The 27,270-nt window shown below is 34.5% G+C and overlaps 1 protein-coding gene across 17 annotated transcripts in view; it reads left to right on the top strand.

Moving 5' to 3' along the window:
- Positions 1–27,270, top strand: part of RAPGEF2 (Rap guanine nucleotide exchange factor 2) — a 309,303-nt gene that overhangs the window by 274,289 nt on the left and 7,744 nt on the right. For 12 of the 17 annotated variants that reach the window (XM_077139648.1, XM_077139641.1, XM_077139645.1 and 9 more), the window contains 16 exons: positions 2,555–2,707; positions 3,018–3,182; positions 5,400–5,507; positions 5,606–5,809; positions 5,910–6,018; positions 6,524–6,770; positions 11,514–11,671; positions 12,280–12,520; positions 14,593–14,976; positions 16,128–16,339; positions 16,431–16,554; positions 17,134–17,157; positions 18,200–18,423; positions 19,818–20,018; positions 24,740–24,892; positions 26,529–26,651. In XM_077139648.1, coding sequence (XP_076995763.1) covers positions 2,555–2,707; positions 3,018–3,182; positions 5,400–5,507; positions 5,606–5,809; positions 5,910–6,018; positions 6,524–6,770; positions 11,514–11,671; positions 12,280–12,520; positions 14,593–14,976; positions 16,128–16,339; positions 16,431–16,554; positions 17,134–17,157; positions 18,200–18,423; positions 19,818–20,018; positions 24,740–24,892; positions 26,529–26,651 — 2,830 coding nt within the window. Of the gene's footprint in view, positions 1–2,554; positions 2,708–3,017; positions 3,183–5,399; positions 5,508–5,605; positions 5,810–5,909; positions 6,019–6,523; positions 6,771–11,513; positions 11,672–12,279; positions 12,521–14,592; positions 14,977–15,190; positions 16,106–16,127; positions 16,340–16,430; positions 16,555–17,133; positions 17,158–18,199; positions 18,424–19,817; positions 20,019–24,739; positions 24,893–26,528; positions 26,652–27,270 lie in introns of those variants that run through there. The other 5 variants (XM_077139652.1, XM_077139651.1, XM_077139644.1 and 2 more) reach the window with 4 other exon arrangements.

The following is a 27,270-nucleotide window of genomic DNA, read 5'->3' as shown; positions in this document are numbered from 1 at the left end:
GAGAAAAAAGATTTTTGTCATGGATAAATTGGAAGTTGACTGTAGTGTATGTTGATTGAAATTTTATTATGCTTTATTAAAATTTTTTTTCTACATATGTGTAGATTATGATGTCAACCCCCTCCCCATACACACATACCAAAATCCTGCAACTGGCCTTTCACAAATGAAATCATTTTTAAATTTCATATCAGGGTGCCAAGATCATATAGTACTTTCATGTGTTAACATGTCTCTGAAAGAATAAAACCTCACTAAAATAAGTATGTACATAGTTTACAAATTTTCATCATACCAATTAAAATTAATTATACTTTCATATGAATTTCATGTTGGATTGATAAATTTGTTAAAGAAAAGTTAATCTGCTTAGAAGTTAAAAGAGAACAATAATTTTTTAATTTGGTTTAACGAATTTTTTAATGCCTTAAAGAAAAAATTAGTCTGCTAATAAAAAAAGATAGATGATTATTTTCAACTAAAATTTCTTTCTTTGTAGATTTCAGAAAGTCTGTGACTTTTAAAAAAATGTTTTTTCAGTTTGCTGTAGAAAAAAATGCCAGAATTTCTGTCTAGACACTAAAAATTTCAAATAAAAATTATTCTAATATCTTAAATTCTTAGTTAAGAATTTAACTTAGTTAAGAAGGTTAATTTTTGTATATTTTCTTCAAAAAAGGATTTTCTATTATATAGTCTATTTCTTTTAGTTTAGGGTGTAGTTCATTTTTAGAAGATAAATGAGAAAATGAGGATTAAATTATGTTCTCTAAAACTGAGTATATAAGAAAACACACCTAAAATTGGTTGGAGATGAAATACTTTTAATTTTACCACCCTGGTTTTTCATACATATTTGGGAAAGAGTTTTGTTGCAGTGTAAAAACTGTTTTTAAAATATATTTTTGAGACAAGAGAATTATAGATCAGATATATTTCAGAGTCTGTAACTGTGTTCTGTGTTATGGAATTGGGTTAGATTTTAAGGTATTTTAAAAATTATTTTAATTAAACTATATATAGTTATTTGTACAAAAAAAAAAAGCTTGAATTTTTAGCTCTTTGCTTCTGAATTCCTAATAGAAAACTTAATGAGAGTATGTCAGCTAAGGTCAGTAGGAGAAACCTAACATTGTAAAAGGTTGCTTCTCAAGTGTGAATTGCTGCTGATACCTTTAAAAAGAACAACTATTGATTATGTAGAAAGTATGGAAAATACAGAAAAGTATTTTTTTAAAGATGAGTCACATGATTTGCGTTGTTCAGAAATAATAACTTGATATTTGACGTATTTCCGAGATTTTGATAGGGATGCATGATTTCGTTTAGCCGGAATGTCTAATTGTGAGCCATTGGACAAATCATGGTGTTGCTGGCACAGCTGTTTCTTCATCTCTGCAGTGGGAATAATAGTGTCACCTTCCTCATAGGATGATTAAGAGGATAAATTGAGAGAATTCTTGTAAGGTTACTGCAGTTTGATGATTATGGTGATAGTGGTGATATCATATTTATTACAGTATCTGGCTTTTGCATCCTTTAAAGAATTTAATGTGATACTAAACCAGAACTCTAAATTAGCATGAAAACATTATTTTGAATGGTTACATCACATTTTATCTTATACACAGTATAATTTAACTGTCCCGTTAGTTTTTCATCTTTTTTGACATAAAGGGAAAAAAAGAATGGTCCATTCCTTGTTCATTCCCAAATGAGTTCTTAAAATAAGTTTTTTAAAATTCAAATAAGACAGTGCTTTTTATTTAAGAATCTACTCTTGCCGCCATACTGACCTCTGGTTAATTTGTGAATACATAAGTGACTTTTATAAGGCAATTCTTATTAGCTTTCTTTAAAATGATTAAGAAATATAATTACGTAAGTGGTTTGCCCTAAGTTCTGAAAATTTTTATACTTGGAATCATTGAGGAGTAAGTGCTTGATTCACATATATCTGGCAACTATTTTTTAAGGACAATTATTTTTGATACTAGTTACAAGGAATAATCATTTGAGCTGTAACAAGTATTTGGCTTGATTTGTGACCTTCTTTGAACTGGCTTCTTAATTGTTTTTTTACCAATAAAATTAGCAGGCTTATATAATTCCCATTCCTTGGGTATCTTTCAATTTCAGTGTGTCTTTCATTAAAACCATTCTTACGTCTTTTTTTTATTTGTTACTTCAAAAATCTTTCTGAATTTTTAAAATCTATATGGTAATAATATTCTCTTTATCCATCCCTCTAGGATTTTACTCCCCATTTCCAATATTTTTTAACATCACAGAGGCATTAAAAAAAAAAAGCTTCTAATTTTATCTTCTGGTTTTGAGATTTTGAATATGAATATTCTAAAAATAAGATTTTCTTTGACCAAGGAAGGTGTTTGAAGGTAGAGAAGTCTGAGTAATGTTCATTTATTTTCTCATTAGAAAGTATGGGATAGACATCGAAAAATGTCAGTTAAATAATTAAAACACAAACTTGTTAGTACTGCTAGGTCTTTTGCAAGTACTTTATCATTAACATGTGACTTATGTATTATTTCAGTTTGTCTGCATAGCCCAGCAAGATTACTGCCGAATTCTCAACCAAGTTGAAAAGAACATGCAAAAAGTCGAAGAGGAGGGAGAGATTGTTATGGTGAAAGAACACAGAGAACTTGATCGCACTGGAACAAGAAAGGGACACATTGTCATCAAGGTGAAACAAGCAGCCCCACCCCACCCCCCAAGGGAAGGAATTATTTTGTAGTGCATTTTGGCAAGTTAGAATTTTAACTTCTTGGTACAATCAAAATTCTTTCTTAACAAGGGTTTTTGTTCCCCTTTCATTTTTCTTTCTTTTAAAAGTTACCAGTTGTGAAAAGTTTTTTATTTCTTGATGGAATGGAAGTTTTAGTAATTATTATTCTGTTTTACTGCCTGGTTGACTTTATGTTGAAGGATTGAAATCAGTGTACCATGTAATTGTTATTTATGCAAGGTAACAATTAGACATTTGTTTGTTGCAGGGCACTTCAGAAAGGTTAACAATGCATTTGGTGGAAGAGCACTCTGTGGTAGACCCAACATTCATAGAAGATTTCCTGCTGACCTATAGGACTTTTCTTTCTAGCCCAATGGAAGTGGGCAAAAAGTTATTGGAGTGGTTTAATGACCCGAGCCTCAGGGATAAGGTTTGAAAATAAATTGTATTTTGGCACTTAAACATAAAAATTAAGATATAAACTGAAAGATAATGTAATGTATATATTTGTCATACCAGTTATGTTCGCTTTAAGTTAATACAATAGTTAATGTTTAGGAGTGTACTTTTTAAGCAAACAACAAAAAAATAATGGCATGAATAATAGTTCTTGTTATAGACTGCTAAGCTAAACTCTAGAATTTTTTTTTTTAATGCAGAGGTCAGTAAATTGACCACCAAATATTTAAACTTTAGTTCTGTTAAGACTGTTAAAACAAAAGCCCCATACACGAAGGTCCCATTGGAATCTGCATTTTCTAGTTTGGCAGATAGTCAGTATATGCTAAATAAAAGTGATAATTTTTAAATTGGCACCTGAGTGGCATTTCATTACAACCATTGCTGACTAGTAGGCCCTAGTATTCTGAGCAGACCCCATTTAGCAGCTTTTGAAAGTGCTGTCATGGCCAGATTGGACGATAAACTGCATAGTCTTATAAAGTTTGAAAGTTTACCACAGTCTATTCTCATTTCTCCCTTCCGGGAGTCAGTGTGACTTACCATGTGGTACATTTTGTGAGATGCAGGGTAGGAAATTCCAGAATATGAAAGTAAAAGTGAAAAGCCTCAATCTTGTGCTGGTTCTGCCACTAACTAGTTTTGTGACTTTAGAGAAATCAATTGGAGAGTAATGCTTTTCATTTCATTTTCTGAGAGGTGTAATCCTAGATGTCAGATGGATTCTTCAACTATATGAACTTGGTTAGAATCTGCTCTCTGCAAATGTATCACTTGGCCCTTCAGAGACTCAGTTTCTTTACTTGTGAAATGAATAATGAGCATCTTTTTGGATGGTTGTGAAGGTGTAATAATAGAAGTTGATTTCTTTATCTAATACCTGGCTTATAGTAAATATTTAACACATCTTAAGTGTTGTTTTTGGTTGTTGGTATTCATTTATTATTCATGAATCTTGCTCTTCTCATCTGAAAAATGGCTACTTGGCTTTTAAGTTGCCTTCTCAGCTGCAAAATTCTAATTTTATGAAAAGGTCTGATGTTAAATATAGTCTTTTGTTTTTGTCTTTGTTTTTTTTTTTTAACATGGGCAGGCACTGGGAAACGAACCCGGGTCCTCAGGCACGGAAAGCAAGCATTCTTGCCTGCTGAGCCACTGTGACCCTAAATATAGTCTTAAGGGAGATGATGATCTTCTGGGTTTCCTAAATTTGAAAAATGAGCAATAGCACTAATTAAATGACTCAAAAATGATTAGTCAAATGATATTTTGTGAATTGTAAAAATTGGCTATATAACATCACCTCTTTAATATTAGATTAATATTCTTAATTTTCTCACTTTGATAAAGGAGGTTAATGTTAAAAAATAAGCATACAGAAAATTTCTTTCTTCTTACTCAAAATTTAGAAAACTAAATTCTGGTATGCATATATAAAAACAAGAATTTTTGTATTTAAAGTTGAAGTTAGTTGATTCATTCAATAAAATTGTTGTGGAGAATTTACTATTCCAGGCATTGTTATAGATGCTCTTAGAATGTGATAAAGTTGTTGTCCTCATGGAGCTGAAAGTTTAATGAAAATTACCCAGTTTTCTCTGGTTTAAAAACAAATCACCCTGAGTCTGTATAAAGATTGTAGGTCTGTGTATGAAAACATGTATGCAGAATAAGAAAAGGCTACTCATTTCTAACCAAAGGAAATGTAGGTGTTAAAAGTTTGCCAAATTTTAGCTTAGGAAAATAACATTTGTCTACTCCCAGCTATCTCCTTCCTTTCACAACCAGTCTCCTTACATTTTCTCTAAGTTTGATATGGTTTATTCCTTTTGTCTACTCCACCCCTTTATCTTCCCTTATCTTATATTAATCTATTTTGGTTTTATGATCTTTGCTTTCATTGTGGCCTGTTTTAAATAATACGTTGAAAGTAAACAAAATGTAAATTAATACCATCCTTTACAGAGTCAAAACCCCTTTAGCAAAACTAAATACAGAAGTCTGTATTCAAAGTATGTTTTCAGAGAGTCATTTCTTTATAAATAAAATTTTGCTGAAGGTTGGTTTTGTTGGTTTTTGTTTTGTTTAGTATTATTAGGTAAATTGTTGATAAAGATTTTTTAAAACAATTTTAATCTCAAATTTTTATCACTAAAATGAAAACTTACTGAAAATAATTGATTTTCAGGTTACACGGGTAGTATTGTTGTGGGTGAATAATCACTTCAATGACTTTGAAGGAGATCCTGCGATGACTCGATTTCTCGAAGAATTTGAAAATAACCTGGAAAGGGAGGTAATATTGGGGATTTTTTCCCTTAAAACCAGTCAGCTTTAAGTTCACTTTATTCAGCCTGTCTTTGACTTGATACCACTCTTTCCCAATTTCTCTAGAAAATGGGTGGACATTTAAGGCTATTAAATATTGCGTGTGCAGCCAAAGCAAAAAGAAGATTGATGACATTAACAAAACCCTCCCGAGAAGCTCCTTTGCCTTTCATCTTACTTGGAGGCTCAGAGAAGGGATTTGGAATCTTTGTTGACAGTGTAGACGCAGGTAGCAGAGCAACCGAAGCAGGCTTGAAACGTGGGGATCAGGTACAACATTTCTAAATTCAGATTTAAGTGTGAATTTTGGTGTCCTTTGTTCTTTGAGTCAAATAGGATACTGAAAGTAATTCTATAATTTTATTTTTAGATATTAGAAGTAAATGGTCAAAATTTTGAAAATATTCAGCTGTCAAAAGCCATGGAAATTCTTAGAAATAACACACATTTATCTATCACTGTGAAAACCAATTTATTTGGTAAGTAATTTGGTATATTTTCATTTATCTCCTTTTATATTTCTTTTTTTACCATTTGGCTCTTAGTCACAAAATAAGTCATTTTTAAAAGTAATTTTTCAAATGTCATAAGAATCAGAGTATAGTAAAATGCATAGATACATGATTGATTTTATAAGGACATGGTTAGCTCTAAATCAGAATCTATTGACTTTGATTTACCATACAACTTACCTTTATCTATGTTTATAATTATTGATGAATGTTAGAAATGCCTAATTACCAATAGATTAGAGAGTGCACAACTTTTTTTTTTTTTTTAACTTATCCTGAGTGGAAGTGATCGAGCAATATACAACAGCTTTTTGGTGTCATTCATTCGTTGGAGTGTTGTTTTCCTGCAGGATTGTGATTTTGATTGCTGAAGTCTATTTCTCAGATATTTCCAGGTTTTAGAATTGCCTTTGAGTTGTTGGATTTCTTGTAATTGGCATTTTTTGTGTTGTTTGATTTCCAATCATCTTAGTATTTAAAGAACTTCTAACAAGATTATCAGAAGAGAAAAGAAATGGTGCCCCTCACCTTCCTAAAATCGGAGACATCAAAAAGGCCAGTCGCTACTCCATCCCAGATCTTGCTGTAGATGTAGAACAGGTGATAGGTCTTGAAAAAGTAAATAAAAAAAGTAAAGCCAACACTGTTGGAGGAAGGAACAAGCTAAAAAAGATACTGGACAAGACTCGGATCAGTATCTTGCCACAAAAACCATATAAGTAAGTGATCTGTATAAATTTTCTGTGCGTTGTTTTATTGTGTGTTAGTACTCTCTTGACTCGAAAAGCAAAGAAAGTGATATAAATTATAGTTTACACATGAGTGTAAAACTTTTTAGCTTTCAGGGTTGGGCTATGTTAGAAGCAATATTAAACAATGAAGTTTGTTTTAATCCCGTTTTTTGTCACTTACTTGCCCACTCCCAGTCATCATAAAAGTAGTTTTGCACAAACTGTGGTATATACATACGATGGAATATTATGCAGCTTTAAGACAGGATAAACTTATGAAGCATGTAATAACATGGATGGACCTAGAGAACATTATGCTGAGTGAGTCTAGCCAAAAACTAAAAGACAAATACTGTATGGTCCCAATGATGTGAATCGACATTCGAGAATAAACTTGGAATATGTCATTGGTAACAGAGTCCAGCAGGAGTTAGAAACAGGGTAAGATAATGGGTAATTGGAGCGGAAGGGATACAGACTGTGCAACAGGACTAGATACAAAAACTCAAAAATGGACAGCACAATAATACCTAATTGTAAAGTAATCATGTTAAAACACTGAATGAAGCTGCATCTGAGCTATAGGTTTTTGTTTTGTTTTGTTTTGTTTTGTTTTTTACTATTATTACTTTTATATTTTTCTCTATATTAATATTCTATATCTTTTTAAAAAAAAAAGTAGTTTTGCATTTTCTCATTTGAACTTTTGAAAAGCAAGCATGTGTGTTTTTTAGGAAGTTTTGCCAATGTGTCTTTGTTTCTGGGTATCTTCTCTACTACCATCAGCATCTGCTCTTTGCCACCCAAAGTATTACTTCTTCCAGTTCCACTATTCATCTCTGTATTCTCTCTTAGCTTCTTTCTTTTTCTATTTTCTGCTGTTTAACTTTTGCAACCAACCACAGGATTCCTTTCCTTCCTTCCATTGAGCTCTCCAGTGAAATGTCTTACATCTTTTCTTGGCTCTTGGTTTAGCCTGAAGTCCTGTAAATAAAGTTGCAGGTGTCTCTTACATTTTTTTTCAGCTTTGTTTGCTTGCTTGTTTCTTTGGGGTCCCTCTGGGTTATAAAACTCAGTTACCATCAATCAGCTAGTTTGTTTTCTAATGTTAAATAACATCAGTGTTCCAAGTTCAGTTATTTCTATTCCTCAAAACTACAGTGGTATAAGAGATAACTTGAAAACATATAATTAATTTTTTCTTTGATAATTCAGTGAGTCTTCCAGGAAGGCATCAAAGGTTTCTTTCTTTTCTTAAAAAAAAATTCCATTTCAGGTAAGATTTTCATCCACAGCTTAGAGAGATGGTCTAGAATATATTATTGATGGCTTAAGTGTTCAATTTTTATTGTCCTCATTGAAACATAGGGTGATGATTGGTAGTTGTGTATCAGCTAAAGAAGACTTCTCTAATAGAGTCCTACAGAAAGGCACTGAGAACACTGTTTATATTTGTATTAAGTTTGAGAGTGTGTTTATATTGAGTAAGTTTCTAAGCAATGAGGATTAGGCGTTCTTGTATCACAGAAAATAGTCATTGATTTTTAATGTGACCCTTGTTGAAAAACATATTTTTAAATGGATGAAAAAATAAATTACCTAAATGCAGAATGGTTAGCAACACGACAACAAGAAAAGATCTTAGAGTCATATTTGACCATGGGTTAAATATGAACCTTAAAAAAAATATCAAAAGTCAGCATGACCACAGCAAATATTAATAGAAATGTGACATGTAAGAGCGCTTGGATAAAACCCATCCACAGTACAGGGTGTTGGCAGGGAACTGTGTATAATTTTGTCCTATGTGTGTTTAAAAAGATGTTCAGAAACTGGAGAAGGGAAAATAACAGATGTATTGATTTTAAAGCACCAAGGAAACATCTTAAATAATTTGTATTTAAGACAGTTTATGGCCAATTTAAATATTTCTTTATAAAAGTTATTTGAAATAAATCATATATGTAATGTGATAGTTAAAAATGTATTATCAGATTAGAGGACTCAGTAGAGTGTAGGAGCCAATTTTATTGGTAAGGCAAACTCGATTTAATAATAGTTACCACACTTTTCTAGAAATCAGCATGTGTTTGCTAAAATATCTTTTAATTTTTTTCTTTTTTAACAAATCTACTAAGCTAAGTTAGTAAGTCAAATAAATTGTCTGGATATAACATACGGTTTTTTACCCCAAGACTGTCCTCAGATTCTCCAGTGAAACATTTTAATCACTGGGGATGAGGTTCAGGTGGCCTGAGGTAGGTTGATGCACATGTATTTTTTAAAAGTCACATAGGTAATTCTGTTGCCCAGTTACTGACAGAATAAGCTAGAATTCAGGAAATAAGTTGCCATCTCAGGAAACCTTTTTGGAAAATGTGGAAACATACAGATTGAGTACCATTAATTGAATTTGCATCTGGTTGACTGATACTACCAAAATTAGAATTCATCATTGAGAACCTACAATATGCCCAATAACTTCATTATGTATATTTTCTCATTTAATTCTCATAGTAGCTTGTAGAGTAGATACTCTTATTCCTATTTTATAGCTATAGAAATTGAGTTTCAGAAAAGCTTAAGTGTATGTATACAACCACACAGAAAGTTTCAAAACTGGGATTCTAATCTCATCTGAAGCCAAAACTTGTCTTTGATGTACTAAATCACCTGCCAACTTTAGCCACGTATTCTTCCCCCACTTCCCAATACCCATAAATAAACCACCTCTACTCTATGGCCTGTATATCCTGTTAACAACAAGGAATTAACAGAGGAATCTTGGCGTAAATTTAATGGGTTATAAAGCCCAGTTTACTGGATTATTTTTTCTTAAAATATTATGAGTATTACAGAAGCTGCTAAGATGCTGGATGGTGGCAAATTGGCAGGCTAGGCACGATGAAGAAGTGATGTCATAAGAGGGGGGTGAAGAGGGGAGGGCAAGAGCATGACAGAATTCAGATTTGGTTATTTGGGTAAGTGGAAAGAGAGTGAACCCAGAGTAAAGAGGCGATAAGACTGTAAAGTGCAGCAAGGACCTGTGAGCAGTTTCAGTAACAGCTAGTTGGAGAGGTGGAACTACAGGAGGATGTGCTCAGAGCGATGCGTTTCCCAATTAGGCTTGAATATCGTTTCAATCCAGGAGTATTCCTGCATCTGTGGATAACAGAGATGTAGTTGAGAAATCAAGAGACTGTAAAAGTAGAGATTAGGTCATCAGGTAGAAATTAAATGTTGTCAAGGAACATTTCTTGAGAAGGCAGCTCTTTAGGGATGTACCTGGAGTGCATTTCTAGCTGTTGTGCCAGGAGAGGGCTCGTCAGTCATGTCTTTGTCCTGGCTCATACTAGTTGTTGTCTCATGTGCTGTATCTAAAACTTTAGGCAGTAGAAACTGGTTTATATGGTTGAAAAATGGAATTCCACTTATAATGTGAAGGTTTTAATATTTTCACAGAACATTAATATGTTTAGTCTATATATCCACCACCTTATTGTGCTTAAATAGAAATTTTCTTTTGTCATAGACTTACCTATAAATTTGAATAATATACACATCCTTATTATCTTGACTTTAAAAGAAAGCTTTTGCCCTTCCTTGTTTCTATAATTTCCATTTCCAATGAAAACTAAAGAGAAAGAATGCTGTCAGGTTTTTGTAGCACAACCAGTAGAAATTACAATTAAACCCTAATGTCTGAAAGCCTAATAAGCATTAAATGTCTTCATTGTTATTTATTATGCCTTAATTTACATCCCAACCTTCCTATAATTTTCTTCCTCCTTACTTATTACTACTGGTCAGAACTCTGACCATTTGCTTGTAATCTAGTTATTTTTTGTTGTTTTATGGCTGTTGTTTTATTTCAGTGTCTTTTTTTTTTTTTGGAAGCAGTTGACCCTTTGAATATTTTTATACACATTTCAGTAACACACTTTTTATGAATGGAAATAAGTTTGTAGTTATCAATAATTAGCAGTATTTCTCTGGGAACTTAAGTATAACTAGACGTTTTATTTGAGTAGAAGGAAAAAAAGTAAAAGCTAGTCACTGGATTTGAATTGCCTCTTCTTTGATGCTAAAAAATGCCACCACACACCACAGCTTTTTTTATGCTCTGTAGAGTTAAGAAATAATGTCTGTGTCAGAGTTTCCTTACATTTAATCCCGTAGTGATCTTGTTTTTTTTTTTCTTGAAAAAAAAAAAGACATTGGAAAATGAAATTAGGACAGTTTGGATTTTTTTTTTTTCTAGTGATTTTATCCAATTTCTTCACTTCTTTAAGACCAGATTTTAAAGCAATTTATCATTCTGATGCAGAGGCCATTGGTTGAGTGAGAGTAAATGCTTTTTTTTTAATGTGTTGCTTCTCCAATCCATTCCATCAGTAACTGGAGCTTATCTTTTCTTGAATATATTTCTGTACTGAAAAACTAATATTTGTTATGGCTTTTCTGGTTTAAAAACATAGGTGTTAGAGAAATATTATAGTATATACTTGACAAATAGCAAATTGAATTGGATACAGTTAAGGAATAGTTTCAAAATAAAATTAAATTTAAAAGTCATTGCTTTTGCAATTTTTAGCCAAATTTATTAATGGTATTTTTACATTAACAGCAAGTTTTATGGGATATGGTTTGTTTATTATGGTCTTTGTCATATATTGATGGCTTATAACTTTCTTTAATTGCTGACAAATTCTAATTTTCCTCTTTATTCAGTGATATTGGAATTGGACAGTCTCAAGATGACAGTATAGTAGGGCTAAGACAGACAAAGCACATCCCAACTGCATTGCCTGTCAGTGGAACCTTATCATCCAGTAATCCTGATTTACTGCAGTCACATCATCGCATTTTAGACTTCAGTACTACTCCTGGTGAGCACTACCAGTACTTCTTGTGTTTGTTTTCTTGTGGTAATCTTTTTCCTTCTAACATAAGGGTAATGTGTCCCTCTTGGTTTGACATAGATTATATCAGATGCTCCGAGTTAAGATGAACCTTAAACTTGAAGCAGTTGTAATCGGTTCTTTTTAGATTCTTCAGACAAATTTGATAGTGCCTTGCACGACTTAATCTCTCAGGATTTGTCTTCTCTTTCATAAAATGAAGATAATACATACCATGCAGGCATTCTTAGTTCATTTAAAATGAACTGAGTAGGGGGCATATTATAGGACAACCTAATGGATTTCTCAATATAATAGAGGTAGCTGTAGGTTTAAATTTTCTTCCTTTACTGCCACTGTGACATCTTATGTGAGCATTGTATACTGATTTGTTTGCATTTGTCTCTAAATCATTCAGTTATCTAGAGGGGAAAGTGTGTGCTTGCATCTTGCAGTATATGAGCATGTTGCCTGTTTGAATCTCTGAAGAAGAAAGAGCTAGAGTGGGAAAGAGGTGAAACTTCAGCATCACCTCTAAGGATTTCTTTTTTCCAGATTTGGTCTGTCTACTTATGTATGGCTTTTCTTTTCTCCAGATTTGCCGGATCAAGTTTTAAGGGTTTTCAAGGCTGATCAGCAAAGCCGCTACATCATGATCAGTAAGGATACCACAGCAAAGGAAGTGGTCGTTCAGGCTATCAGGGAGTTTGCTCTCACCGCCACCCCAGATCAGTATTCGCTGTGTGAGGTCTCCGTGACGCCTGAGGGAGTGATCAAGCAGAGAAGACTTCCAGATCAGCTTTCCAAACTTGCTGACAGAATACAGCTTAGTGGAAGGTATGCATTATGTTTCCTGATGGATTTCTTTACCCCTTTTCAAACCCAAGTCAATGTCTAGAAGATGAACACTTTAAAAATGAATAACTACTGGGCGGGCCACAGTGCCTCAATGGCAGAGTTCTCACCTGCCAGGCCAGAGACCCGGGTTCGATTCCCAGTGCCTGACAATGCAAAAAAAAAAAAAAAATACTACCCATGAATTTTAAAATGAAAAAAAAAAGATTTTTTTTCTCTTTACCATAAATTGCTACATTGAAGTAAATTCACATAATAAACTGTTGACCTTCACTAGGACCTCCTAAGAATTTGTTCAAAACAAGGGGCATTGTGTCCTGTACATAGTTACTGATCCTCCAGTATGCAAGTGACAACTTCTCATGCTTGTCCAAGAGGATATGATGCGGGTGGGATAGAAATGTGGGAAGCCCGATGTAGAGTCACCGAGTAAACCCTGATGCTCTCTTCTCCTTTGATATGTTCATTCACAAACATTTTCTAATGATACTCTAGTGTCATTTTACCTGCCTACCTCAACTTTTCTAGAAGCTTTGGTAGTTTAGGTGGAGACGTCTGTGGCATTGTGGACGTCTGATGTCTCCTTTTATCGTACATTATACTACAAAAAACACTCCTCTCTGGAACCAGATGTTCGCTGTACCACAAGCGCTTGGTTCTCTTGCTGAATAAATGCCTTTATCACATATCACTTTTGAGGAAACATTTTATCAGTCTCTTGAATCATATTTGTGATGTTAGATATGTAATCTGTATCTTCAGATTACAAATTAGTGAAAGTTGAAAAAGCAGTTAGGTTTTGGCTCTTGTATGATGACTAGATTCTGTTTTGACTGAAAGTCATATATTCAAAAATGACATTTTTTCCTACTTTTCCCGCCATATGGAGCATTTCATTGTACTTGACTTTTCATGTCATAGGTCTAAACCATGAGATAATTCACTCAAAACTTCTGTTTTCTGAACAACTCTTTCTTACTCCTCCCACCTTTACTGTATTTCCAACACTACTTTGAGCAGGTAATTTGGTTTCAGGAGGCTGTTTTATCTTAATTGTCATTTGAATGTACATTAACGCATTTGTAACCATGATGGAGTTCTACAGATTTCCTTTGAGTTGCAGGTTCAAGATTCGTATTCATTATTCAGGAGAATTATAGATGGATACTCGTCATGGGCTTCATGAATAATCAAAACAGGAAGGTTGAGTCTGTGACTATCAAGGGTTCATGGTATTTGATCACAGTTTGGCAGGCCCACAACTGTATTCATCCTTTTCTTCCTTTACACATTTTGACTTGAGTATCTGTCTATAAAATTAATGGGGAAAAAAATTGCAGGATGAACATCTGAGTGCTAATTTTTTTAAAGTTGCTTAAAATGAGAAAGAAGCCCAGGCTCTGCGTCAGATCCCTGCATTGCCCTAACTAGTCATTAATCTCTGGGAGCCTCTGTCTGACAAATAGGAATAATGCCTGTGCCACTCACCTGGACAGGTTTTAGAAAAATCAGGTAAGAGTTAAAATCTGTTTTAGGATTATTTGTTTCATAGGAACATTAACAGAAGGGGACAACATGTAGGTTTCTTTGTTTTTTAAATAAATAAGACAAATCGGCTTGGTCCACTTTGCACCCTTCAGTAGTTGCAGATTCTGTCTGCACTTTGGGAAATTAGAGTGATGACCTATGTCTGATCTCTTTCAATTACTTGCCTGGAGTCTATTCCCATATTTAAACTGAAAACATAGCTATTTTTCTATCCTTTTTAGCAAAAAGGATAAAATAATGTAGAGAGCAGAGAAGTAAAGACGAAAGAGAAATGGTAGTGGGTAGTACAAATGACAGTCCACGTGCTTTGTTTCCATCAAGGACATTTATACAGGTGGTTCTGTGATCTGGTGACTGAGGCAGCAGCTGCTTTCTCTCCCGGTTGAAAAGAATTCTTCCATCATTCACTACAGGGTTCTCAAAATTTCCATAAAAATTAGCATTATTCTTTCAAGGAGTATTATGAGATTGTTGCTTAGGCTTTAAATCTGTTATATTTTTTGTAGATATTACCTGAAAAACAACATGGAAACAGAAACACTTTGTTCAGATGAAGATGCTCAGGAGTTGTTAAGAGAAAGTCAAATTTCCCTGCTGCAGCTCAGTACTGTGGAGGTTGCCACACAGCTCTCTATGCGAAATTTTGAACTCTTCCGCAACATTGAACCTACTGAATATATAGATGATTTATTTAAACTCAAATCAAAAACCAGCTGTGCCAACCTGAAGAAATTTGAAGAAGTCATTAACCAGGAAACATTTTGGGTAGCATCTGAAATTCTGAGAGAGACAAACCAGCTGAAGAGAATGAAGACTATTAAGCATTTCATCAAGATAGCACTGCACTGTAGGGAGTGCAAGAATTTTAACTCGATGTTTGCGATCATCAGGTAAGATGAGCAGATCTGCCTTAAGATTCAGTTTGATTTACAGATTAAAATTGTATATCAATCTAGGAACACCGTGCAATTTGTATAAATATGTAATGGAATCATAATGAACAATGCTTTTTCTCTAAATCCTAATCCTAGTTCTGTACTTAAAAATCATTCATGCTGATTTGGAGCCTAGAAAATCTGTGTGAACCAATTTTTTTTTTTTTAGCTCTGTGACCTTGGGCAAATTATTTGAAATTCCCTGAGCATGATTTCCTCTGTAAAATAACAAGACCCCAAAGAGTTTTCAAGAAGATTAAATGAGATAATTACATGGTGTTCCATCAGACAAGCACAAAGCAGATGACCAATAAATGTTCATTTTCTTCCCTTTAAAGTGCCTGGATTTGAGGAAGGGGGTGTGCATGTTGTTCAGTGGTAGAATTCTCGCCTGCCATGTGGGAGACCCGGGTTCAATTCCCAGCCCATGCGCCTTCCACAAACAAATAAAGAGACCAACAATAACAAACAAACAAATTCAGCATATTGTGCTGCAATAACAGGATACTCATGTGGAAAAATAATGAACTATGACCCTGCCATATAGCATACAAAAAAAAGAAAAATCTATAAAAAAACAAAATATTAAAGTGCTTAAATTGAGGCTGGAAGAAAAGACAAGCTGAAACAATTAGCTTTATTGATATTGGTGATTATTAAATTAGTTACTTGCTCTAACAGTTTGATCACACTCTCATTAAAATGCAGCTTTTGCTTTATTTTATTACTATGGGATATTTGCCCAGCCTGTTTCATAAGATGCCTGGTATATGCCAAGTACTGTTGTGTGTATAGGCAGTGCCACGAAACAAAATATATAAATCCTACTTACCATCATGATGCTTATATTCTAGTGCTTTTGTTCATAGAAAATGAATCCATGAGGGTATACAGGCAAGAAGAGTAAAACCGCATGGTTCTGAGCTCTACTTCATGCTCTTTATCCAAAATTAGTAGTTTTCTTTGAATCTGGTAAAATTCAATGTGCATTTAGCATGTGTACAGATGTGTCATATTTAATGAATAGACATTATACTATTTAACTTTCTTCATTTCATAGGGATGGGTCATTTAACTTTATACAACTTTTCTTTTTTCCCTCTGAGTGGCCTAAACTTGGCACCAGTGGCAAGACTACGAACCACCTGGGAAAAACTTCCCAATAAATATGAAAAGCTGTTTCAAGATCTCCAAGACCTGTTTGATCCTTCCAGAAACATGGCAAAATATCGTAATGTCCTAAATAGTCAAAACCTACAACCTCCTATAATTCCCCTATTCCCAGTTATCAAGAAGGATCTCACATTCCTTCATGAAGGTAAATATAAAGTAGAGCATTTTTACCTGCTCTCGTGGAAGCATAGAATAAATGCCATTGTGATTTCCTTTTAATTTTTTGGCACTTGTAGGAAATGACTCCAAAGTAGATGGGCTGGTCAATTTTGAGAAGCTAAGGATGATTGCAAAAGAAATCCGTCATGTTGGCCGAATGGCCTCAGTTAACATGGATCCCGCCCTCATGTTCCGGACTCGGTGAGTCTGTCATCCTCACTCGGGAAATAGGAATATTCATATTTGTAGATAGCAAACATTAGGACATGCCAGGAGTCTCCATTGAGCTCTCATTTGTAGCAAACTGTTTTGCATCAGGTGCTCTTTTGACTTGCAGTAAAAGCATCCTATCCTGTCCGTTAGACATTTGTAATTTAACATGAGGCACAATAATTTTTTCTTGTTTTTCAGAACACTGACTTACAGAGCTAAGATTCATAACTGAGTAGTATGAACTAAAATCTATAAATAATCTTAACAGTATTGCTTCAATATCCACAACATGAATTTAGCTGTCAGTGTAGTAAAAAAATGATTAATTCAGTGAAGGAGAGAAAAGGAGTCAGTCTTCTTTTAGAACAAAAAAAATTTAATGTATTTGTCTTTTGAGCCAGAAAAATATTTTAGGTAAAGTTGTGTGTTTGAGATAATTATGCAGTTTAATGTTTATGGGCTTTTAGTACTGCTTATCCGGAAGTCTAGTCCTTTCTTTCTGAGCTTGTGATCTTTCTGTCTCTCTTTCCACACCCATGCTTCAATCTCCATGGCTCTCACTTACAGGAAGAAGAAATGGAGGAGTTTGGGGTAAGTGGTAGAGACCTTGCATATCCACACACAGTTCTTACTATGCTCGTTGCATTCTTTCCTTACTGCTTATATTTTCTTATGCTTAGCATTTTTGCATTTTTTCTTAACCCTCTTGGCTCTAGCAGAATTTCAGATGCCAAACTGACTTCATGTTTAATATATTGGGGCTTTTGCTTTTGAGGTCATGATCCATGAGAGCTGTGAAATGAGTGATTGTTCTGGGGAACTCTAGGGCAGGTGTACTTCTGAGCTTTCAGAAAGATTTAAATATAAATTAGTGTGTCTTAAAATGGGAAAAGCCCAAAATGGGGTTGGGCAGGGGACACATTTTAGAAGGGAAAATTGTGCAATTAATATACTGTTGCACAGATAATTGAGAAGGAAATATATATATGTATATATATAAAACAGGTGTCCCCAGGTATGGAAACTACATTTTTTTACAGCTCAACTAACTACTGTTTTCATTCTATAAAGCCATTCTTTTAAAAATAATTCTTAACAATTCATGTGCTAGTTCATGTATATGTATGTTGACATTTGCATGACCATTTTATTAACCAATTGACAAAATTTCTTTAAAACTCACCGCGTTCAACCCAAGGAATAAGAAAACAATTGTGAACACTGTAGCTAATAGTATTTAAATCTATGTAAAACATTCTTTTTTGGAGAAGTCAGTATTGTTGCAACTCTTAATAATTGTAGCTATATATTCTTGCATGAGCTTTCATAATAAAATCATTATTATTTGCTGGCTTCTGTGAGAGAACTACCTTGAATGCTCTGCAGATGTGAAAAGCAGAATTTCCTAGTTGAACAGAACCAATGCCAAACACATATATATATATGTGTATGAAATATATATATATGTATATTTCTTTTTTAATCTATATTCCTTTATAACAGTTTGTATTTACTGGAATGAGGCATGTGACCTTTTGAACATAGGATATTTATATAAATCTCGACATGTTTCAAATATGTAAAGTAATCCCATGCTAGAGTGAGCTGCATATCTACCTTTTTCATCTTCCAGGTCTCTCAGCCAGGGTAGTACAAATGCAACAGTGTTAGATGTTGCTCAGACAGGTGGTCATAAAAAGCGGGTACGTCGTAGTTCCTTTCTCAATGCCAAAAAGCTTTATGAAGATGCCCAAATGGCACGAAAAGTGAAGCAGTATCTCTCCAATTTGGAGCTAGAGATGGATGAGGAGAGTCTTCAGACATTGTCACTGCAGTGTGAGCCGGCAACCAACACATGTAAGTTTTTCCTTAAAGTGGCTACAGATTCTGAGACGTTGAAATGCACATGTGTTTCCTTGTGCAGTGGTATGGGGTGGTGATAGAATAGAGCTTAGTGCAAAGGACTTAGCCTTTCCCTGACTTTGGTGCCACTGTCCCCTGGGCCAGCGGGATTAGCATGGGGAGGATGGCACAGTGGGCTCATAGGATGGCTTCGCTCCCCTCCTGAAGTAGCCAGTACACAGTGCAGAGGACACAGATGGATGGACGTGGTTCCAATGTGAATTCCTTGTCTTCTCACAGAACTGATAGGTGACCTAAGAGGAGTGAGGGGGGCCCCCAGGTCAGAGAAGCACAGAATTGGGTATGGGGCTGCTCTTTACTCCCCCAGCAACAAGTTCAGCTACCATGCAAAGCGGTAATACAGGACACTACATTTAGTCCTAGTTCCCAGCCTTAAAAATCTGGCGGGGCTTTTCTGTGTCTGTAGTTGTAAGACAGAGGCATTTTGCGTTTATGACACTCTTGAGCCTTTTATGGGCAAGTTCGAAGAAAAAATTTAGAGAGATGATTTGAGAAGACTGAAATTAATAGATTTACTTAGGACACCTCAAAAGCACTGTGTCATATGGTGAATTGTTTGTCGTCTAGAGTTAGATTAGTCTGAATTCAAACCTTGTATGTTCCTCTTACTAGAAATGTGACAAGTTACTTCAGCTCTGTAATCTTGTTTCCTTATGTATAAAATGAAATCTATTTGTGTTGTTGAGCTTTTTGAATAGTAAGAGTTTACATTCAGCATTTAATTGTCCTTTTAAATTGGTCTGCCATGCAGTAATCTCAAGTGGTATTGGCTGCTATTTGCTAACATAGAATTTGATAGTAAAAGGATTGCAGTCAGTGCCATTTATTAAATATAAACTTCACTTACATGTGAAAGGAACTTGGGGTGCTATTTTACAAAAATTCTGATCTTTCCATTGTAGCTTTTGTCATTTACCTTTTTTTTTACATGAATACAATCATATTGAACTGTACTTATTTTTCTTTTTTAACATTTTTTATTGTGAAATATAACATATATACAAAAAAGGCATAAATTTCAGAGTACATTTTTTAACAAGTAGTTATAGAAACTTTTTTCTATTTTTAATATAATAATTAATAGTATAATCACCTTTCGAAATGTCCGGTTTCATAAATAAATGTCTTTTGTCTTGCAATACCATTAATATTTTCTACAACTATGCTTTTTTCCTTCCATTTCTATCCTTTACATAGTCAGCAAGAAAAATTAGGGATTTTAGAATTCTAACTGCAGAAAATGTCCAGGTAGTTCTAAAATTACCTTGTTTGTCGCTACTAACCTCTAAGTAATTTCTTCCTCTATTTCCAAACCAAACCATTTTCAGTACCTAAGAATCCTGGTGACAAAAAGCCCGTCAAATCGGAGACCTCCCCGGTGGCTCCGAGGGCAGGGTCACAGCCGAAAGCACAACCCCAACTGCAGCCGCTGCCCCAGTCACAGAAAGCCAACCAGGGACTGCAGGTTCCTGCTGTGTCCCTCTATCCTTCACGAAAAAAAGTACCTGTAAAGGATCTCCCCCCTTTTGGTAAGTGACCAAATTCATTTCCTTCTCTAGTGCTTTTCAGATGAGGAAAAAATGCTCGTCTTGGATAATTTTGCCTAATACTCTTGAGTGCCTTTGATTGCTATTTCTTAATAAAACATTAATTTAATGTTCAGTAAGTTACACTTTACTTTTACAAGTGGGAAGGGACTGCTTTTATTAATAGTATCTTATTCAGTCATGCTTATTTTTCACGGCAAGGGCAAAATGGAGAAGTTGATAATTTTATTAATTCCTAATGAGAATAGAATTGCTTTGTTTGTAATAATTTAACCTAGTTTTGCCTTATGATCAATGAATTCCTGGACTTTTGGCAGAACATTTTCAAATGAAATGATTTGTCTGGAGGTGGATTTTTATTTGCTCAATCACTGATTTTAAAACTTGGGAAAATACAATTGATTCATGACAGTGAAGGAGCCAAATTATGTTTCATCTTTCCTATTATAAGTAATATTTGTGCAGCTTAGTTCCTTTATGTAAATAGTACAGCAAAAATGTGTTCATAAAATATATTGTTTTTTTTCCTAATTGTAAATGAAATGAAAGAATGTTCATAAATAAAAGAAATTTTAAAAATGGATAGAGAAGAACTTACATCAATAAGATAGTATATAGGTAAGTAAAATATGTTTAGTTCCTGACTAATTACACTTGTTATTATAGGTTGAGGAAGAGTTAAATAACATATCCCTATACACTTGTATATTCATATATACATGAAGTCTTTGCTCAGGCTTCATTATCAGCTAGTGTCCTATTTTTAGTTTGGGGGATGATGAAAAATGAATACGTTTACTTGACATATTTCCCTTTTCAAATATTTTTACTGCTCTCCCTATCATAAACAAACTGAATTACATGTTTCTGTATCCACTATCTTCTTATATATTTTCTTAAATCCCCTGCAGTATTTAAGGGGGATGAATTTCTTATATAGAAGATTATTAGTCCCCCTTTTAGCTAAATAGCCTATTAGCTCAAATGTAGATGTGCCAAAGAGAATTTCTCTCAAAATGTGTTTAAGCAATTTTTAATTCATGAACTTCAGAAGTATGGTTGAAATACTCATATGTCTTCTTATATTTATTTAACATAAATATTTAAAAATCACAATATATAAAACCTTAATTTAGAAATAATTTCTAAATAATTTGAGGGTTCTTTTCCCTCCTGAACTAATTCATGGAATAAACACTGCATTATTTACATCAATATCTTATAGCTTACTCAAAATATTTTGAACTCCAACAGTTCCTCCTGGCATATCATATTCACTTCAGTTCATGTTGTTTGAAAGCAGCCCTTTTTGAATCCATGTATGGTGCTGACCTTGCGGTTTTCTTCCACATCAAAACTACTCATTCATGTACCTTTAGTATAGTTGGTACTTTCATGTACCTATGTATGTTAGTGTTTCTACATGTAATTAAAATGTTGCTTTAAAAGTGATTTTTTTTCTTAAAGGCTATATTAAAACATTAGACACTTATGTGAAGTTTAAATCTCTACTAAATTTTGTTGCCTTTGTTACCGGACAAAGGCCATGGATTCTTTAGCCCAACATGTCAATAACCAATTCCTGAGACACCAGAGTTTCAAAGAGAGGAAGAGTTTATTACTAGGCACATAGTAGGAAGGCAGACAGCCTAACGGCCCAAAATCTGTCTTCCCAAACTGCAGTTTTTCGTGTACTATTATTAGAGAAGATGAGCAGGGTTTAGGATAATGAGCAGAGTGGCCCCAGATGATGTAATTAGAGGTGCTCTGATTACTGAGACATGCTTAGTCACAGAACATAGGAAAGAAAATGGCAGAGTGAGGTCTGGGTGACTTGTGGGTTGAAGTCTAAGCTGCTGCGCATGTCAGGTGGGCCCACTTTGGTTAGATCCAGTCAAGATAATTTGGGAGTTGGGGTGAGTTAGTTCTGGGTGGATCCAAGACCCTTCATTAACAAACTTTAGGGACTCTCTGTCTTTAGTGATTAAGTTGAAAAACTGGATAACTCAGTTAGTCACAAGGTTTTTACAATCACAGGGGCAGAATAGGACTGTACAACCATTATCAGAGATCAAGGCAGCTGGTTTACAATTCAGAGATCTCAGGTATTTCCTTGTCTACTCCAATATGCCAGAAAGCAAAAATAAATATTTATATTAAAATCACCCCTTACATCCTGATTTCTTGGTTACACCTTTTTAATAGATTCTATTTGTGGGCATTTAAAACCATCATGGATTGAAATTCAGGCTAGAATACCTTCCCAAACATTTCTTTTTTCTTCAAAATAGGATCTTCCAGAGTGTCATAATATGAGAGGTTTGCAGAGATTTGAATGTGACTCCCTCATTTCTGTCAATTTGGGTAATCACTTAATATTGGAATATATAATTATTTTCCTTAGCCGTGTCATTTCCATTCTAAATTCAAATGTTTTCGGACAGTCTCCTTTCTTCATTGTCCCCTAACATATTGTTAAATGAAAATAATGACAACTCTAGGGTCTGGAACCTAATGTAAACTGTCAGAAGCTGTCTGTTGTGTTCTGGAAGCTATTAGTCATGAATTCCACTACGGGATATCTCATGCCCTCTGTAAGCTTACCATTCATACTGTGAGAAGTACAAAGAGCATTCAGGATTGAAGTGTGGTTGAAACTTAAGGGAATATGAAGTTCTATGCAATGTCATTGGGTGGAGATTCAATGGCACAGATAAATCATTTCTTTTCCATCTTTTTTCTCTTCAGTCTTACTACCCGAGTGTGATTTTTATAATGTAAATGACTCAGTTGCCTTTGACTGTTAAATTTCTTTTTTAAAATACGTTCAAAAGTCTTACTGTTACTGGTCAAACAAAAATGGTGCATTCTTTGGCAGGATGCATACAAGGATCAATGCCTGAAAGAAAAAGTGTATTGCCAGGCAGATGGTCTGTCAGTCCAAAATCTGTCTCCCTGAGTTAAGGGGGTTCAAGGTTTTTATGGATTTCAGCAAGGGGAGATGAGGTCATTACAATTTCAAATGGTAAATTTTAAGCAGAAAAGAAGACAGTGTTATCATTTCAATACTAAGGGAGACAGTTTATCTTTTCAATAGCAGAGTCTAGGCCATATGATTTACAAATGTAAGGGGCTATAACTAGTTAATGGCTGACTTCAAATTCTTCATTAGCATTAGGGCCTTTGGCTTATGAGTTACTTTAAGAAAATGACTGGATAAAGGGCATAACAGCTCTTACAATCACAAAGGCACAAGATAAGGGCTTTTACAAATCATTTCAGATATCAGAGCAGCTGAATTATGGTGTGGAGATTCAGTTGTTTCCCCTCTACTTCAGTATACCAGAAAGTAAAAAGTACTATCTATATAATGATTTAGTAATCAAAATCGTCCGTCACAGAACTCCTGAGGTGAGCCAGGGCCCAGCATCAAGAGACAGAAAGCCTTCTTGACCAAGAGGGAGAAGAGAGCAATGAGACAAAATAAAGTTTCGGTGACTGAGAGATTTCAGACAGAGTCCAGAGGTTATCCTGGAAGTTATTCTTATGCATTATAGATATTTGCGGTTTGGCCCAACCGCTAAACTATCCGGGACCCTCTACTCCTCTGCTTCTCACTGCTTGCTAGACGACACTGCCGCACGCAGAAAAGGGGCTCGAGCCGGGGGTCTGGGTCCAAGGGGCGTGCGCAGGAGACCTCGCTGCGGGTCTAAAGGACTGGAGGCCGAGTCAATTAAGGCATGAAGCGAGGTAGCTTTATTGTTGGTAGACGCTTATGCCAGGGCCGCCAGTAGCTAAAGACCACGAGGCTTGAGGAGCCCTGGATTATATACAGTTTGAGGAGAGGCGGAGTTAGGGCGTGGCCTCTAGGGGAGGGTAGCCAATCACACAGGGAGGACGGATGAGTGACTGTGACCATAGAGATGCTGTTCCTGAGTGTACCCATAGCAGAGGATGTTGGGTAGGTGGAGGACTAAGGAGAAGGCCAATAGGGTTAGAGAGACAAGGCTGCATCATCACTAGTCGCTGGTGAGGCTTGTAGAAGAACCGGACGTGCCAAAATGGCGAGGGAGGGAGAGAAAGAGACTAAGCCACCAGGCCAAGAATAAAATTATGCCACAGATATTCCTTTTTAGTTTATGGTATATTGGAGTGACTGAAGGGAAGGACCTGAAACTCTTGAGCTGTGTTCCAGTAGCCTTCATTCATAAAATATATGTATATTTACATATACATATAAAAATTGAACTTTTACAATGTGACTATGTGATTGTGAAAACCTGTCTGATGCTCCATTTATCCAGGGTATGGGTAGATGAGTAAAAAAAAAAAAAATGGATAAAAATAAATAAATAATACGGGGATAAGGGTATAATAAATTGGGTAGATGGAAATAATAATGGTCAAGGAGAGGGAGGAGTAAGGTATGTATGAGTTTTTTCGTTTTTATTTCTTTTTCTGGAGTGATAGAAATGTTCTAAAAACTGATCGTGGTGATGAATATACAACTATGTGATGATATTGTGAGCCACTGATTGTACACCATGTATGACTGTGTGTGTGTGAAAATTTGTCAATAAAAATATTTAAAAGATAAAAAGAATCATCCCATAGTCCTAATTTCTCACATTACCACCAAATTTTTTTTTAGGCATTAGTATTTTATATAAATCCATATTTAAGTTGTGTGCTTTTTCTTTTAGGCATAAACTCTCCACAAGCTTTAAAGAAAATCCTTTCTTTGTCTGAAGAAGGAAGTTTGGAGCGCCACAAGAAACAAGCCGAAGACACAATATCAAACGCATCTTCACAGCTTTCCTCGCCTCCTGCTTCACCCCAGAGCTCTCCAAGGAAAGGTAGAGCTAGACTACTTACTTTCCTTTCAGCAGTCAGTGTAGTTCAGCGATAATAAATTCCAGAGCTATGTATTCTATAAATTTTAATATTAAAGGGTCAACCAAAATGAATTCATATGTAATGTCCAGTGGATTTTTTCCCCTCAGTTTATAAATTTAGAATAATTTTTGCATTTATTTTTCGGTTATATGTACTATTATAACTGTATAAGGCTTTTTATTGATCTTAAGTGTGAAAAGCACTTTTTATATTCATATTTGTTCTAACTAAATTTGATTATATCACATTAATATATAGAAAAGGGAGCTTTAAAAATATAAGAAAAACTAATATATTCCTGATTTATTCTTTTCATTGTATAACACAGGTCTTGACCTCTTTTGTTGCTATCTTATTTTTTTTTAAGAGATTAATTTTTGTTTGTTTGTTTTTTTTTGATGATAGAGTTTAATAGAAGCAAGGACAAAAGATAGGAAGGCCAATTATATCAGTATACTAAAAATGAAACATTCCTTACATTTACTTTTAATATACATTATTATGTTTTTATTGTTAACATTTAAATAATATAAAGGAAACTGGCAATATGATTGGATGATTTCCATCAAGTTGATTACCATCACAGGTCCATAAAATCACAAGAGGCTATCTCAGACATTACCAGGGATAATAGGATAATGGAATTTGATTAAATTTCACCTCTTATAAGCCAGCATTATTACACATTGCTTTATTTATTTATAGTTACAAACAAAGCCCTGTGTAAATTTCCCATAAGGCTATTAAAGAAACAATTTATTACTGACTATTAATAATACAGGCATTTTTCTTGCTATATAATGTTGCATTAATTACAAATAAAAGTAATCATTGCCCTACTTGTTCATATTTTTACCATTGTTAAATTAAGTGTCTAAGTATTTATTGGCACTTTAGGTATCTTTCTTCCCTTTCCTTTTTATATTCAAAAATAGTTCTCATTTCTCAAAGAAAATCTCAATTTTGAATATTTATAAGGAACAATAAAAAATTCTAAACTTTTTGGGCAGGAAAAGTATATACCTGATACAAACGAGGTCTGTTATGCCATATCACAAAGCCCTTTTAGAAATAAAAAGTAGGATCAGGTGCTTTGTCCATGACAGCTACCCCAAATAGGCATTCTATTTATAAAAATCCAGTCAATTCAAGATAATCTACATTATATGAACCCCAGTGTAATTTTTTCAAAACTCAAAGGTTAACCTGACCTTCTTTTGTCCACTAAACTGGCTTTGACTTCTGAACCCTATTTTTTTTTTTCTGCCCAGTTCAAGAGATTAAATTTTAAGCAAACTCTCCTCCTCTTCATGTTGGTAATTTCTTATACTAAAATAGTAGATAATTTTCTGCCACATACCCGTCCAGGTTACTTTCTCCACCTACTATTTAATTGACTGTGAATAAGTCAGTAATAAATGGCTAAGTTTCCCTAAAGGCCAAGGAGGCTAATAAATTGTTACATTTCACAGCAGCAGATACTTTTTTCTGCTTTACTTATTAGAAGTTTCAGGCATCTGTGCATTTTGTGTAGGGATCAGTCTACTGTCCTTGTTAAATAGATGTATCTAAATTCTTTTCTCATCCTGTTGTTAGGTGGCAGTGGCATTCAGCTGAGATCTTTTGGCTCCGGGCAGTTGGACTTAACCAGTTCCTCCTCTTCTCTTGGAAGTGAGAACAGTAACAGGAATAACAGTGCACCTCGGACCTATGGGATAGGTGGGGTTTATAGACCCAAAAATGGGGTGGGCACAAGAGGAATCATCTCATTAAGTAAAATGGAGAACTCCTCCAAATATCCAAATACTCCAATGAGTGATTATTTTTCTAGAGATGTTTTCTGTGAGCAGCCTTTTCAGGGAAGGCTTTAAATCTTGTGTGTAGGAACCTGAAGTGTGATTTATAGAAAGACATTTCAGAAATGAAGGCGGTGAATCTTTATCAAGACCTGTGTAACCTTTAAAAAAATAAATCAGGAATTCACAACTCAATGAAAGGGTGGGGAAGTACTATTTAGAGAATAAATTTGCAACATTTAATTGGTCTAGGTTTTTTTGTTAGGTAAGTGGCACTGTAAAATTTGCATTGCTTGAAATCGCTATTTTAAGTAACACATGAGGTTCTAGTAATATAGAAAAGGAAAAAAATGAGTACTGAGAAAGATTTGGATTTTTTTTCATTAGAAATATCAAGACCAAGACAAGACTCTTCCTTTGTGACTTTAAAAATAATTTTTTGCTGCCAAGGAGAGTTAAGTGTCCTTTCAGACCAAGCAATAGACATCTGATCTGTTTAGACATTTTATAGTGATGGTCTGGGTATAAAAATGAGGTTTTGC

The sequence above is a fragment of the Tamandua tetradactyla genome, chromosome 22 (genome assembly GCF_023851605.1).
Source record: "Tamandua tetradactyla isolate mTamTet1 chromosome 22, mTamTet1.pri, whole genome shotgun sequence".
Taxonomy (NCBI): domain Eukaryota; kingdom Metazoa; phylum Chordata; class Mammalia; order Pilosa; family Myrmecophagidae; genus Tamandua; species Tamandua tetradactyla.
The sequence above is the reverse complement of the archived record's forward strand: the minus strand, read 5'-3'. Positions and strand labels throughout refer to the sequence as shown.